Consider the following 16,339-nt stretch of genomic DNA (forward strand, 5'->3'; position numbering starts at 1 on the left):
AACCCTGGGCCACCTGCAGTCCTGGGCCATGACCTCCATTCACAGACCTCCTGACAGAACTAGCCTCTTTTGCCTCTGGCTTGCACTGTGGCATGGAGAAAATGGCTTCAAGTCACTTTCAGTTTGGTTCTTTGTTCTAATTCACCAGCTACGTGCCTGGCAGCTTGTCAGAAAGCTCATACTAATTCTTAGCAGAGAGACAAAGTGATTTAAGGAAGCAAGAAATGTAAACATGCTTTAAAAGAGATTCAGAATATCAGAAGGAAACGACACCCCCAGAGAGGGACACGCAGCTTATTTGAGACCAACCTGAGCAGACGACACTGGCGTCCTCGCTGTGTGCACAGTTGTGTGTGTTCCAGCCACGGTGAGGGCAGCTCCACAGGTAGCTCTCGTGCCCCGAGCAGCCCACGTCGTCCAGGACGATGGGCCCTGAGCCCTGACCGTACCGGGCATTTCCTGGGGCCGACGTGGCCCAGCCACAGCCCAGCTGCCTGCAGACCACGTTGGCGTCGTTGGTGTCCCAGCTGTCGTCACACACGGTGCCCCAGGAGCCTCGGTACAGGACCTCCACCCGGCCCTGACACCTGTCACCTCCATTCACCAGCCTCAGGGCCAAACCTGATTCCGTTCCTGGAAGGAGACGGGAAAATGCACTCTCCTGTGTCTTCCGGAGGAAGAGGTCCGGAGGACTCAACGAGATGCAGAATCCTTCCAGGGAAAGACTTCTGAGATCAAGCTAATGTTTTCCTTCCAGAGGACCTGACTGAGCCTGGCCATCATCGTTTATCCTCACGGGGCTGTTTGATAGAACCCTTGGCTGTGGACTGAGCGACGCATGTTCTCTGATGGGTTCCCCACAAGGCCCAGGATTCAGTGGCTGATCCCAGCCTTGGGATGGAGGTGGGAAGAGGGGAAGCCCGCAGCCTGAATCCCCAGGGACCACTGGGATGAACTTGAGCCCCTGTAGCAGGAGACCACCAGAGACAGCTTCCCAGACCCCGCCAAGGGGCCACCTTCAGATGTTCACTCCCACATGGGAACCCACTCCATCAGGCCCAAGTGTATTCTGAAGACTACTTTTCACTGAGCACTCACTCATGGCATTTTCAAACCCCAAACTTAAGCTGACTCTTGAACAAGCCATGCACCCACTGAAAATCATCAGAGCACATGGACATGATTAGGGAGAAGGCATCTATTGGTAGGAGGCTGTTCAGAGTTCTTCCAGGGCTTGTCCGCTGAAGAGCTACAAAAAAACCAGACTCTCTCCCCTCCTGGGCTTAGACCTGTGGCTGACAACTGCCCCTTGGCAGGAAGAAAGCTGAGAGCGAAGTCCATAAACATAAGAAAATAGAAGTAAGAAAAGTGCAGGGGAAAAGCTCTACTGGAACTTCTGGATCCAGCACTACCTGAAGACCAACCACCTCTTAGCTATGGAAGTCATTGCGGCCCCCTCTCCCACCCCCAACTCAAGAGAGTGTGAGTTGGGATCCTATCACTTGGCAATAAAAGCATTCTCAGTCATGTATGCCACAACTGGGAGGTGAAGGTTCTCCATAACTCCGGCACGTGAAAGGAACCCTCCACATTAGATGAGGTGGTGAGCTCAGAGGCTCCAACCAAGAGTCAGGAACTGCACCCAGGCCTGATGACTGGAGCGTTACGGCAGGATCCAAGTGATGCTTACCATTGGTAGGAGTTGCGGAAGTCCACCAACCTGAAGGGAAGACACAGCAGGATTAGAAAGAAGGTGTCTAGAGTCAAGATCGGTCTAGTGCCCTGTCACTCACATCAGGGAAAGGAGGGTCTGAGAATCTCCACTGCCTGGGGGAGGAAGAGGCCTTTGCTGAAGGCTTGCGGTGAGCCAGATCATGCCCTCAAATGTCCTCGGCATGGCGATGAGGCGCCACACTCCACAAGAGCAATTTGCTCGCTCTCCTGACTGAGTGTTCTCTGGGGAAAGTATCCCTTTTGGACTCCGCGGGGGTGGGGGACCTGAAACAGCCCTGTTCTCCCCGCACACATAACTCTCGGTCTAGACAATGCTTTCGAGCAGAAATGAGCCCAGGACAGGCCTCCCTGTCACCCAAAGCTCTGGGGAGACACTGTGTAGCCACAATGTCCTGAAATCTCTGAGCCAGACCCGAGGATCCTTGCGCTATGGCTCCTCTGGAAGCGTCTGCTCGCTCTAGGGTGACCAGGGCAGGTGCTGAGAGGTGGAAAACGTCCACTCGCCCCACCTGGGGCTCCTGGCTGGAGTCTGTGGCGGTGAGTGGGGAGGGAGGGGACACCCCGGAGTCAAGAGGCAGCAGGACTCACCTGGCAGGAGCGTGGACTGGGGCCTGTCACCTGGGAGAGAGAGAAGGCAGATCAGACACCTTGCACAGAAGGGGCACGACACGGGCAAAGGGGGACGACGCTGAGCAGGTGAGACGCTCGGTCCATGCCTGAGCCCTGCCACGCAGGGTGGGACCTCTGCCATCCTCACCCCCCAAAAATGCTCCTCCTGACAGGTCCAGGCAGCCCAGCATCCCTTATTTCCAATGTCAAGGTGATTAAATCTGGGTCTAGATAAGCGAGTGGACCCAAACCAGTCATCAGCCTCACAGCTTTTATGGGCCCACTGAGGCAGCAAGACTGAGGGGTCCAGTTCGAAGTTCAAATCACATGTGTGATCTGTCAGGCCCGACCGTAAGTGATGACAAGGCTGTGCCCAGCAGGACACCCAGGGGCCACTGCCCTGCACACGGCAGACCCGGTGCCCAGACAGTGCATCCCGGTTCCCTGGAGGGGCTACCGTCCAGGGCTCAGGAACCAAACCCTGGGCCACCTGCAGTCCTGGGCCATGACCTCCATTCACAGACCTCCTGACAGAACTAGCCTCTTTTGCCTCTGGCTTGCACTGTGGCATGGAGAAAATGGCTTCAAGTCACTTTCAGTTTGGTTCTTTGTTCTAATTCACCAGCTACGTGCCTGGCAGCTTGTCAGAAAGCTCATACTAATTCTTAGCAGAGAGACAAAGTGATTTAAGGAAGCAAGAAATGTAAACATGCTTTAAAAGAGATTCAGAATATCAGAAGGAAACGACACCCCCAGAGAGGGACACGCAGCTTATTTGAGACCAACCTGAGCAGACGACACTGGCGTCCTCGCTGTGTCCACAGTTGTGTGTGTTCCAGGGGTTGTGAGGGCAGCTCCACAGGTAGCTCTCGTGCCCCGAGCAACCCACGTCGTCCAGGACGATGGGCCCTGAGCCCTGACCGTACCGGGCATTTCCTGGGGCTGACGTGGCCCAGCCACAGCCCAGCTGCCTGCAGACCACGTTGGCGTCATTGGTGTCCCAGCTGTCGTCACACACGGTGCCCCAGGAGCCTCGGTACAGGACCTCCACCCGGCCCTGACACCTGTCACCTCCATTCACCAGCCTCAGGGCCAAACCTGATTCCGTTCCTGGAAGGAGACGGGAAAATGCACTCTCCTGTGTCTTCCGGAGGAAGAGGTCCGGAGGACTCAACGAGATGCAGAATCCTTCCAGGGGAAGACTTCTGAGATCAAGCTAATGTTTTCCTTCCGGAGGACCTGACTGAGCCTGGCCATCATCGTTTATCCTCACGGGGCTGTTTGATAGAACCCTTGGCTGTGGACTGAGCGACGCATGTTCTCTGATGGGTTCCCCTGAAGGCCCAGGATTCAGTGGCTGATCCCAGCCTTGGGATGGAGGTGGGAAGAGGGGAAGCCCGCAGCCTGAATCCCCAGGGACCACTGGGATGAACTTGAGCCCCTGCAGCAGGAGACCACCAGAGACAGCTTCCCAGACCCCGCCAAGGGGCCACCTTCAGATGTTCACTCCCACATGGGAACCCACTCCATCAGGCCCAAGTGTATTCTGAAGACTACTTTTCCGCTGAGCACTCACTCATGTCATTTTCAAACCCCAAACTTCAGCTGACTCTTGAACAAGCCATGCACCCACTGAAAATCATCAGAGCACATGGACATGATTAGGGAGAAGGCATCTGTTGGTAGGAGGCGGATCAGAGTCCTTCTAGGGCTTGTCCACTGAAGAGCTACAAAAAAAACCAGACTCTCTCCCCTCCTGGGCTGTAGACCTGTGGCTGACAACTGCCCCTTGGCAGGAAGCAAGCTGAGAGCGAAGTCCATAAACATAAGAAAATAGAGGTAAGAAAAGTGCAGGGGGAAAGCTCTACTAGAACTTCTGGATCCAGCACTACCTGAAGACCGACCACCTCTTAGCTATGGAAGTCATTTCGGCCGCCACTACCACCCCCAACTCAAGAGAGTGTGAGTTGGGATCCTATCACTTGGCAACAAAAGCATTCTCAGTCATGTATGCCACAACTGGGAGGTGAAGGTTCTCCATAACTGCGGCACGCGAAAGGAACCCTCCACATTAGATGAGGTGGTGAGCTCAGAGGCTCCAACCAAGAGTCAGGAACTGCACCCAGGCCTGATGACTGGAGCGTTACGGCAGGATCCAAGTGATGCTTACCATAGGCAGGAGTTGCGGAAGTCCACCAACCTGAAGGGAAGACACAGCAGGATTAGAAAGAAGGTGTCTAGAGTCAAGATCGGTCTAGTGCCCTGTCACTCACATCAGGGAAAGGAGGGTCTGAGAATCTCCACTGCCTGGGGGAGGAAGAGGCCTTTGCTGAAGGCTTGCGGTGAGCCAGATCATGCCCTCAAATGTCCACGGCATGGCGATGAGGCGCCACACTCCACAAGAGCAATTTGCTCGCTCTCCTGACTGAGTGCTCTCTGGGGAAAGTATCCCTTTTGGACTCCGCGGGGGTGGGGGACCTGAAACAGCCCTGTTCTCCCCGCACACATAACTCTCGGTCTAGACAATGCTTTTGAGCAGAAATGAGCCCAGGACAGGCCTCCCTGTCACCCAAAGCTCTGGGGAGACACTGTGTAGCCACAATGTCCTGAAATCGCTGAGCCAGACCCGAGGATCCTTGCGCTATGGCTCCTCTGGAAGCGTCTGCTCGCTCTAGGGTGACCAGGGCAGGTGCTGAGAGGTGGAAAACGTCCACTCGCCCCACCTGGGGCTCCTGGCTGGAGTCTGTGGCGGTGAGTGGGGAGGGAGGGGACACCCCGGAGTCAAGAGGCAGCAGGACTCACCTGGCAGGAGCGTGGACTGGGGCCTGTCACCTGGGAGAGAGAGAAGGCAGATCAGACACCTTGCACAGAAGGGGCACGACACGGGCAAAGGGGGACGACGCTGAGCAGGTGAGACGCTCGGTCCATGCCTGAGCCCTGCCACGCAGGGTGGGACCTCTGCCATCCTCACCCCCCAAAAGATGCTCCTCCTCACAGGTCCAGGCAGCCCAGCATCCCTTATTTCCAATGTCAAGGTGATTAGCTCTGTGTCTACATGACCGAGTGGACCCAAATCAGTCATCAGCCTCACAGCTTTTATGGGCCCACTGAGGCAGCAAGACAGGGGTCCAGTTCGAAGTTCAAATCCCGTGTGAGATCTGCCAGGCCAGACCGTAGGTGATGACAAGGCTGTGCCCAGCAGGACACCCAGGGGCCACTGCCCTGCACACGGCAGACCCGGTGCCCAGACAGTGCATCCCGGTTCCCTGGAGGGGCTACCGTCCAGGGCTCAGGAACCAAACCCTGGGTCACCTGCAGTCCTGGGCCATGACCTCCATTCACAGACCTCCTGACAGAACTAGCCTCTTTTGCCTCTGGCTTGCACTGTGGCATGGAGAAAATGGCTTCAAGTCACTTTCAGTTTGGTTCTTTGTTCTAATTCACCAGCTACGTGCCTGGCAGCTTGTCAGAAAGCTCATACTAATTCTTAGCAGAGAGACAAAGTGATTTAAGGAAGCAAGAAATGTAAACATGCTTTAAAAGAGATTCAGAATATCAGAAGGAAACGACACCCCCAGAGAGGGACACGCAGCTTATTTGAGACCAACCTGAGCAGACGACACTGGCGTCCTCGCTGTGTCCACAGTTGTGTGTGTTCCAGCCACGGTGAGGGCAGCTCCACAGGTAGCTCTCGTGCCCCGAGCAGCCCACGTCGTCCAGGACGATGGGCCCTGAGCCCTGACCGTACCGGGCATTTCCTGGGGCCGACGTGGCCCAGCCACAGCCCAGCTGCCTGCAGACCACGTTGGCGTCGTTGGTGTCCCAGCTGTCGTCACACACGGTGCCCCAGGAGCCTCGGTACAGGACCTCCACCCGGCCCTGACACCTGTCACCTCCATTCACCAGCCTCAGGGCCAAACCTGATTCAGTTCCTGGAAGGAGACGGGAAAATGCACTCTCCTATGTCTTCCGGAGGAAGAGGTCCGGAGGACTCAACGAGATGCAGAATCCTTCCAGGGAAAGACTTCTGAGATCAAGCTAATGTTTTCCTTCCAGAGGACCTGACTGAGCCTGGCCATCATCGTTTATCCTCACGGGGCTGTTTGATGGAACCCTTGGCTGTGGACTGAGCGACGCATGTTCTCTGATGGGTTCCCCACAAGGCCCAGGATTCAGTGGCTGATCCCAGCCTTGGGATGGAGGTGGGAAGAGGGGAAGCCCGCAGCCTGAATCCCCAGGGACCACTGGGATGAACTTGAGCCCCTGCAGCAGGAGACCACCAGAGACAGCTTCCCAGACCCCGCCAAGGGGCCACCTTCAGATGTTCACTCCCACATGGGAACCCACTCCATCAGGTCCAAGTGTATTCTGAAGACTACTTTTCACTGAGCACTCACTCATGGCATTTTCAAACCCCAAACTTAAGCTGACTCTTGAACAAGCCATGCACCCACTGAAAATCATCAGAGCACATGGACATGATTAGGGAGAAGGCATCTATTGGTAGGAGGCTGTTCAGAGTTCTTCCAGGGCTTGTCCGCTGAAGAGCTACAAAAAAACCAGACTCTCTCCCCTCCTGGGCTTAGACCTGTGGCTGACAACTGCCCCTTGGCAGGAAGAAAGCTGAGAGCGAAGTCCATAAACATAAGAAAATAGAAGTAAGAAAAGTGCAGGGGAAAAGCTCTACTGGAACTTCTGGATCCAGCACTACCTGAAGACGGACCACCTCTTAGCTATGGAAGTCATTGCGGCCCCCTCTCCCACCCCCAACTCAAGAGAGTGTGAGTTGGGATCCTATCACTTGGCAATAAAAGCATTCTCAGTCATGTATGCCACAACTGGGAGGTGAAGGTTCTCCATAACTCCGGCACGTGAAAGGAACCCTCCACATTAGATGAGGTGGTGAGCTCAGAGGCTCCAACCAAGAGTCAGGAACTGCACCCAGGCCTGATGACTGGAGCGTTACGGCAGGATCCAAGTGATGCTTACCATTGGTAGGAGTTGCGGAAGTCCACCAACCTGAAGGGAAGACACAGCAGGATTAGAAAGAAGGTGTCTAGAGTCAAGATCGGTCTAGTGCCCTGTCACTCACATCAGGGAAAGGAGGGTCTGAGAATCTCCACTGCCTGGGGGAGGAAGAGGCCTTTGCTGAGAGCTTGCCGTGAGCCGGATCATGCCCTCAAATGTCCACGGCATGGCGATGAGGCGCCACACTCCACAAGAGCAACGAGCTCGCTCTCCTGACTGAGTGCTCTCTGGGGAAAGTATCCCTTTTGGACTCCGCGGGGGTGGGGGACCTGAAACAGCCCTGTTCTCCCCGCACACATAACTCTCGGTCTAGACAATGCTTTCGAGCAGAAATGAGCCCAGGACAGGCCTCCCTGTCACCCAAAGCTCTGGGGAGACACTGTGTAGCCACAATGTCCTGAAATCTCTGAGCCAGACCCGAGGATCCTTGCGCTATGGCTCCTCTGGAAGCGTCTGCTCGCTCTAGGGTGACCAGGGCAGGTGCTGAGAGGTGGAAAACGTCCACTCGCCCCACCTGGGGCTCCTGGCTGGAGTCTGTGGCGGTGAGTGGGGAGGGAGGGGACACCCCGGAGTCAAGAGGCAGCAGGACTCACCTGGCAGGAGCGTGGACTGGGGCCTGTCACCTGGGAGAGAGAGAAGGCAGATCAGACACCTTGCACAGAAGGGGCACGACACGGGCAAAGGGGGTCGACGCTGAGCAGGTGAGATGCTTGGTCCATGCCTGAGCCCTGCCACGCAGGGTGGGACCTCTGCCATCCTCACCCCCCAAAAATGCTCCTCCTGACAGGTCCAGGCAGCCCAGCATCCCTTATTTCCAATGTCAAGGTGATTAAATCTGGGTCTAGATAAGCGAGTGGACCCAAACCAGTCATCAGCCTCACAGCTTTTATGGGCCCACTAAGGCAGCAAGACAGGGGTCCAGTTCGAAGTTCAAATCCCATGTGTGATCTGTCAGGCCAGACCATAGGTGATGACAAGGCTGTGCCCAGCAGGACACCCAGGGGCCACTGCCCTGCACACGGCAGACCCGGTGCCCAGACAGTGCATCCCGGTTCCCTGGAGGGGCTACCGTCCAGGGCTCAGGAACCAAACCCTGGGCCACCTGCAGTCCTGGGCCCTGACCTCCATTCACAGACCTCCTGACAGAACTAGCCTCTTTTGCCTCTGGCTTGCACTGTGGCATGGAGAAAATGGCTTCAAGTCACTTTCAGTTTGGTTCTTTGTTCTAATTCACCAGCTACGTGCCTGGCAGCTTGTCAGAAAGCTCATACTAATTCTTAGCAGAGAGACAAAGTGATTTAAGGAAGCAAGAAATGTAAACATGCTTTAAAAGAGATTCAGAATATCAGAAGGAAACGACACCCCCAGAGAGGGACACCCAGCTTATTTGAGACCAACCTGAGCAGACGACACTGGCGTCCTCGCTGTGTCCACAGTTGTGTGTGTTCCAGGGGTTGTGAGGGCAGCTCCACAGGTAGCTCTCGTGCCCCGAGCAACCCACGTCGTCCAGGACGATGGGCCCTGAGCCCTGACCGTACCGGGCATTTCCTGGGGCTGACGTGGCCCAGCCACAGCCCAGCTGCCTGCAGACCACGTTGGCGTCATTGGTGTCCCAGCTGTCGTCACACACGGTGCCCCAGGAGCCTCGGTACAGGACCTCCACCCGGCCCTGACACCTGTCACCTCCATTCACCAGCCTCAGGGCCAAACCTGATTCCGTTCCTGGAAGGAGACGGGAAAATGCACTCTCCTGTGTCTTCCGGAGGAAGAGGTCCGGAGGACTCAACGAGATGCAGAATCCTTCCAGGGGAAGACTTCTGAGATCAAGCTAATGTTTTCCTTCCAGAGGACCTGACTGAGCCTGGCCATCATCGTTTATCCTCACGGGGCTGTTTGATAGAACCCTTGGCTGTGGACTGAGCGACGCATGTTCTCTGATGGGTTCCCCTGAAGGCCCAGGATTCAGTGGCTGATCCCAGCCTTGGGATGGAGGTGGGAAGAGGGGAAGCCCGCAGCCTGAATCCCCAGGGACCATTGGGATGAACTTGAGCCCCTGCAGCAGGAGACCACCAGAGACAGCTTCCCAGACCCCGCCAAGGGGCCACCTTCAGATGTTCACTCCCACATGGGAACCCACTCCATCAGGCCCAAGTGTATTCTGAAGACTACTTTTCCGCTGAGCACTCACTCATGTCATTTTCAAACCCCAAACTTCAGCTGACTCTTGAACAAGCCATGCACCCACTGAAAATCATCAGAGCACATGGACATGATTAGGGAGAAGGCATCTGTTGGTAGGAGGCGGATCAGAGTCCTTCTAGGGCTTGTCCACTGAAGAGCTACAAAAAAAACCAGACTCTCTCCCCTCCGGGGCTGTAGACCTGTGGCTGACAACTGCCCCTTGGCAGGAAGCAAGCTGAGAGCGAAGTCCATAAACATAAGAAAATAGAGGTAAGAAAAGTGCAGGGGGAAAGCTCTACTAGAACTTCTGGATCCAGCACTACCTGAAGACCGACCACCTCTTAGCTATGGAAGTCATTTCGGCCGCCACTACCACCCCCAACTCAAGAGAGTGTGAGTTGGGATCCTATCACTTGGCAACAAAAGCATTCTCAGTCATGTATGCCACAACTGGGAGGTGAAGGTTCTCCATAACTGCGGCACGCGAAAGGAACCCTCCACATTAGATGAGGTGGTGAGCTCAGAGGCTCCAACCAAGAGTCAGGAACTGCACCCAGGCCTGATGACTGGGGCGTTACGGCAGGATCCAAGTGATGCTTACCATAGGCAGGAGTTGCGGAAGTCCACCAACCTGAAGGGAAGACACAGCAGGATTAGAAAGAAGGTGTCTAGAGTCAAGATCGGTCTAGTGCCCTGTCACTCACATCAGGGAAAGGAGGGTCTGAGAATCTCCACTGCCTGGGGGAGGAAGAGGCCTTTGCTGAAGGCTTGCGGTGAGCCAGATCATGCCCTCAAATGTCCTCGGCATGGCGATGAGGCGCCACACTCCACAAGAGCAATTTGCTCGCTCTCCTGACTGAGTGCTCTCTGGGGAAAGTATCCCTTTTGGACTCCGCGGGGGTGGGGGACCTGAAACAGCCCTGTTCTCCCCGCACACATAACTCTCGGTCTAGACAATGCTTTCGAGCAGAAATGAGCCCAGGACAGGCCTCCCTGTCACCCAAAGCTCTGGGGAGACACTGTGTAGCCACAATGTCCTGAAATCGCTGAGCCAGACCCGAGGATCCTTGTGCTATGGCTCCTCTGGAAGCGTCTGCTCGCTCTAGGGTGACCAGGGCAGGTGCTGAGAGGTGGAAAACGTCCACTCGCCCCACCTGGGGCTCCTGGCTGGAGTCTGTGGCGGTGAGTGGGGAGGGAGGGGACACCCCGGAGTCAAGAGGCAGCAGGACTCACCTGGCAGGAGCGTGGACTGGGGCCTGTCACCTGGGAGAGAGAGAAGGCAGATCAGACACCTTGCACAGAAGGGGCACGACACGCGCAAAGGGGGACGACGCTGAGCAGGTGAGACGCTCGGTCCATGCCTGAGCCCTGCCACGCAGGGTGGGACCTCTGCCATCCTCACCCCCCAAAAATGCTCCTCCTGACAGGTCCAGGCAGCCCAGCATCCCTTATTTCCAATGTCAAGGTGATTAAATCTGGGTCTAGATAAGTGAGTGGACCCAAACCAGTCATCAGCCTCACAGCTTTTATGGGCCCACTGAGGCAGCAAGACTGAGGGGTCCAGTTCGAAGTTCAAATCACATGTGTGATCTGTCAGGCCCGACCGTAAGTGATGACAAGGCTGTGCCCAGCAGGACACCCAGGGGCCACTGCCCTGCACACGGCAGACCCGGTGCCCAGACAGTGCATCCCGGTTCCCTGGAGGGGCTACCGTCCAGGGCTCAGGAACCAAACCCTGGGCCACCTGCAGTCCTGGGCCCTGACCTCCATTCACAGACCTCCTGACAGAACTAGCCTCTTTTGCCTCTGGCTTGCACTGTGGCATGGAGAAAATGGCTTCAAGTCACTTTCAGTTTGGTTCTTTGTTCTAATTCACCAGCTACGTGCCTGGCAGCTTGTCAGAAAGCTCATACTAATTCTTAGCAGAGAGACAAAGTGATTTAAGGAAGCAAGAAATGTAAACATGCTTTAAAAGAGATTCAGAATATCAGAAGGAAACGACACCCCCAGAGAGGGACACCCAGCTTATTTGAGACCAACCTGAGCAGACGACACTGGCGTCCTCGCTGTGTCCACAGTTGTGTGTGTTCCAGGGGTTGTGAGGGCAGCTCCACAGGTAGCTCTCGTGCCCCGAGCAACCCACGTCGTCCAGGACGATGGGCCCTGAGCCCTGACCGTACCGGGCATTTCCTGGGGCTGACGTGGCCCAGCCACAGCCCAGCTGCCTGCAGACCACGTTGGCGTCATTGGTGTCCCAGCTGTCGTCACACACGGTGCCCCAGGAGCCTCGGTACAGGACCTCCACCCGGCCCTGACACCTGTCACCTCCATTCACCAGCCTCAGGGCCAAACCTGATTCCGTTCCTGGAAGGAGACGGGAAAATGCACTCTCCTGTGTCTTCCGGAGGAAGAGGTCCGGAGGACTCAACGAGATGCAGAATCCTTCCAGGGGAAGACTTCTGAGATCAAGCTAATGTTTTCCTTCCAGAGGACCTGACTGAGCCTGGCCATCATCGTTTATCCTCACGGGGCTGTTTGATAGAACCCTTGGCTGTGGACTGAGCGACGCATGTTCTCTGATGGGTTCCCCTGAAGGCCCAGGATTCAGTGGCTGATCCCAGCCTTGGGATGGAGGTGGGAAGAGGGGAAGCCCGCAGCCTGAATCCCCAGGGACCATTGGGATGAACTTGAGCCCCTGCAGCAGGAGACCACCAGAGACAGCTTCCCAGACCCCGCCAAGGGGCCACCTTCAGATGTTCACTCCCACATGGGAACCCACTCCATCAGGCCCAAGTGTATTCTGAAGACTACTTTTCCGCTGAGCACCCACTCATGTCATTTTCAAACCCCAAACTTCAGCTGACTCTTGAACAAGCCATGCACCCACTGAAAATCATCAGAGCACATGGACATGATTAGGGAGAAGGCATCTGTTGGTAGGAGGTGGATCAGAGTCCTTCTAGGGCTTGTCCACTGAAGAGCTACAAGAAAACCAGACTCTCTCCCCTCCTGGGCTTACACCTGTGGCTGACAATTGCCCCTTGGCAGGAAGAAAGCTGAGAGCGAAGTCCATAAACATAAGAAAATAGAAGTAAGAAAAGTGCAGGGGAAAAGCTCTACTGGAACTTCTGGATCCAGCACTACCTGAAGATGGACCACCTCTTAGCTATGGAAGTCATTGCGGCCCCCTCTCCCACCCCCAACTCAAGAGAGTGTGAGTTGGGATCCTATCACTTGGCAACAAAAGCATTCTCAGTCATGTATGCCACAACTGGGAGGTGAAGGTTCTCCATAACTGCGGCACGCGAAAGGAACCCTCCACATTAGATGAGGTGGTGAGCTCAGAGGCTCCAACCAAGAGTCAGGAACTGCACCCAGGCCTGATGACTGGGGCGTTACGGCAGGATCCAAGTGATGCTTACCATAGGCAGGAGTTGCGGAAGTCCACCAACCTGAAGGGAAGACACAGCAGGATTAGAAAGAAGGTGTCTAGAGTCAAGATCGGTCTAGTGCACTGTCACTCACATCAGGGAAAGGAGGGTCTGAGAATCTCCACTGCCTGGGGGAGGAAGAGGCCTTTGCTGAGAGCTTGCCGTGAGCCGGATCATGCCCTCAAATGTCCACGGCATGGCGATGAGGCGCCACACTCCACAAGAGCAACGAGCTCGCTCTCCTGACTGAGTGCTCTCTGGGGAAAGTATCCCTTTTGGACTCCGCGGGGGGTGGGGGACCTGAAACAGCCCTGTTCTCCCCGCACACATAACTCTCGGTCTAGACAATGCTTTCGAGCAGAAATGAGCCCAGGACAGACCTCCCTGTCACCCAAAGCTCTGGGGAGACACTGTGTAGCCACAATGTCCTGAAATCGCAGAGCCAGACATGAGGATCCTTGCGCTATGGCTCCTCTGGAAGCGTCTGCTCGCTCTAGGGTGACCAGGGCAGGTGCTGAGAGGTGGAAAACGTCCACTCGCCCCACCTGGGGCTCCTGGCTGGAGTCTGTGGCGGTGAGTGGGGAGGGAGGGGACACCCCGGAGTCAAGAGGCAGCAGGACTCACCTGGCAGGAGCGTGGACTGGGGCCTGTCACCTGGGAGAGAGAGAAGGCAGATCAGACACCTTGCACAGAAGGGGCACGACACGGGCAAAGGGGGACGACGCTGAGCAGGTGAGACGCTCGGTCCATGCCTGAGCCCTGCCACGCAGGGTGGGACCTCTGCCATCCTCACCCCCCAAAAGATGCTCCTCCTCACAGGTCCAGGCAGCCCAGCATCCCTTATTTCCAATGTCAAGGTGATTAGCTCTGTGTCTACATGACCGAGTGGACCCAAATCAGTCATCAGCCTCACAGCTTTTATGGGCCCACTGAGGCAGCAAGACAGGGGTCCAGTTCGAAGTTCAAATCCTGTGTGAGATCTGCCAGGCCAGACCATAGGTGATGACAAGGCTGTGCCCAGCAGGACACCCAGGGGCCACTGCCCTGCACACGGCAGACCCGGTGCCCAGACAGTGCATCCCGGTTCCCTGGAGGGGCTACCGTCCAGGGCTCAGGAACCAAACCCTGGGCCACCTGCAGTCCTGGGCCCTGACCTCCATTCACAGACCTCCTGACAGAACTAGCCTCTTTTGCCTCTGGCTTGCACTGTGGCATGGAGAAAATGGCTTCAAGTCACTTTCAGTTTGGTTCTTTGTTCTAATTCACCAGCTACGTGCCTGGCAGCTTGTCAGAAAGCTCATACTAATTCTTAGCAGAGAGACAAAGTGATTTAAGGAAGCAAGAAATGTAAACATGCTTTAAAAGAGATTCAGAATATCAGAAGGAAACGACACCCCCAGAGAGGGACACCCAGCTTATTTGAGACCAACCTGAGCAGACGACACTGGCGTCCTCGCTGTGTCCACAGTTGTGTGTGTTCCAGGGGTTGTGAGGGCAGCTCCACAGGTAGCTCTCGTGCCCCGAGCAACCCACGTCGTCCAGGACGATGGGCCCTGAGCCCTGACCGTACCGGGCATTTCCTGGGGCTGACGTGGCCCAGCCACAGCCCAGCTGCCTGCAGACCACGTTGGCGTCATTGGTGTCCCAGCTGTCGTCACACACGGTGCCCCAGGAGCCTCGGTACAGGACCTCCACCCGGCCCTGACACCTGTCACCTCCATTCACCAGCCTCAGGGCCAAACCTGATTCCGTTCCTGGAAGGAGACGGGAAAATGCACTCTCCTGTGTCTTCCGGAGGAAGAGGTCCGGAGGACTCAACGAGATTCAGAATCCTTCCAGGGGAAGACTTCTGAGATCAAGCTAATGTTTTCCTTCCAGAGGACCTGACTGAGCCTGGCCATCATCGTTTATCCTCACGGGGCTGTTTGATAGAACCCTTGGCTGTGGACTGAGCGACGCATGTTCTCTGATGGGTTCCCCTGAAGGCCCAGGATTCAGTGGCTGATCCCAGCCTTGGGATGGAGGTGGGAAGAGGGGAAGCCCGCAGCCTGAATCCCCAGGGACCATTGGGATGAACTTGAGCCCCTGCAGCAGGAGACCACCAGAGACAGCTTCCCAGACCCCGCCAAGGGGCCACCTTCAGATGTTCACTCCCACATGGGAACCCACTCCATCAGGCCCAAGTGTATTCTGAAGACTACTTTTCCGCTGAGCACTCACTCATGTCATTTTCAAACCCCAAACTTCAGCTGACTCTTGAACAAGCCATGCACCCACTGAAAATCATCAGAGCACATGGACATGATTAGGGAGAAGGCATCTGTTGGTAGGAGGCGGATCAGAGTCCTTCTAGGGCTTGTCCACTGAAGAGCTACAAAAAAAACCAGACTCTCTCCCCTCCGGGGCTGTAGACCTGTGGCTGACAACTGCCCCTTGGCAGGAAGCAAGCTGAGAGCGAAGTCCATAAACATAAGAAAATAGAGGTAAGAAAAGTGCAGGGGGAAAGCTCTACTAGAACTTCTGGATCCAGCACTACCTGAAGACCGACCACCTCTTAGCTATGGAAGTCATTTCGGCCGCCACTACCACCCCCAACTCAAGAGAGTGTGAGTTGGGATCCTATCACTTGGCAACAAAAGCATTCTCAGTCATGTATGCCACAACTGGGAGGTGAAGGTTCTCCATAACTGCGGCACGCGAAAGGAACCCTCCACATTAGATGAGGTGGTGAGCTCAGAGGCTCCAACCAAGAGTCAGGAACTGCACCCAGGCCTGATGACTGGGGCGTTACGGCAGGATCCAAGTGATGCTTACCATAGGCAGGAGTTGCGGAAGTCCACCAACCTGAAGGGAAGACACAGCAGGATTAGAAAGAAGGTGTCTAGAGTCAAGATCGGTCTAGTGCCCTGTCACTCACATCAGGGAAAGGAGGGTCTGAGAATCTCCACTGCCTGGGGGAGGAAGAGGCCTTTGCTGAAGGCTTGCGGTGAGCCAGATCATGCCCTCAAATGTCCTCGGCATGGCGATGAGGCGCCACACTCCACAAGAGCAATTTGCTCGCTCTCCTGACTGAGTGCTCTCTGGGGAAAGTATCCCTTTTGGACTCCGCGGGGGTGGGGGACCTGAAACAGCCCTGTTCTCCCCGCACACATAACTCTCGGTCTAGACAATGCTTTCGAGCAGAAATGAGCCCAGGACAGGCCTCCCTGTCACCCAAAGCTCTGGGGAGACACTGTGTAGCCACAATGTCCTGAAATCGCTGAGCCAGACCCGAGGATCCTTGTGCTATGGCTCCTCTGGAAGCGTCTGCTCGCTCTAGGGTGACCAGGGCAGGTGCTGAGAGGTGGAAAACGTCC

The 16,339-nt window shown here is 55.8% G+C and overlaps 1 protein-coding gene across 1 annotated transcript in view; it reads right to left on the reverse strand.

Moving 5' to 3' along the window:
* Positions 1-16,339, reverse strand: part of DMBT1 (deleted in malignant brain tumors 1) — a 54,384-nt gene that overhangs the window by 26,187 nt on the left and 11,858 nt on the right. The window contains 10 exon segments of the mRNA XM_059900747.1: positions 288-692; positions 3,108-3,441; positions 4,089-4,091; positions 5,952-6,275; positions 7,333-7,362; positions 7,965-7,994; positions 8,770-9,118; positions 9,509-9,539; positions 11,589-11,916; positions 14,414-14,725. Of these exon segments, the coding sequence (XP_059756730.1) occupies positions 288-692; positions 3,108-3,441; positions 4,089-4,091; positions 5,952-6,275; positions 7,333-7,362; positions 7,965-7,994; positions 8,770-9,118; positions 9,509-9,539; positions 11,589-11,916; positions 14,414-14,725 (2,146 nt within the window).

The sequence above is a fragment of the Balaenoptera ricei genome, chromosome 16 (genome assembly GCF_028023285.1).
Source record: "Balaenoptera ricei isolate mBalRic1 chromosome 16, mBalRic1.hap2, whole genome shotgun sequence".
NCBI classification, from domain to species: domain Eukaryota; kingdom Metazoa; phylum Chordata; class Mammalia; order Artiodactyla; family Balaenopteridae; genus Balaenoptera; species Balaenoptera ricei.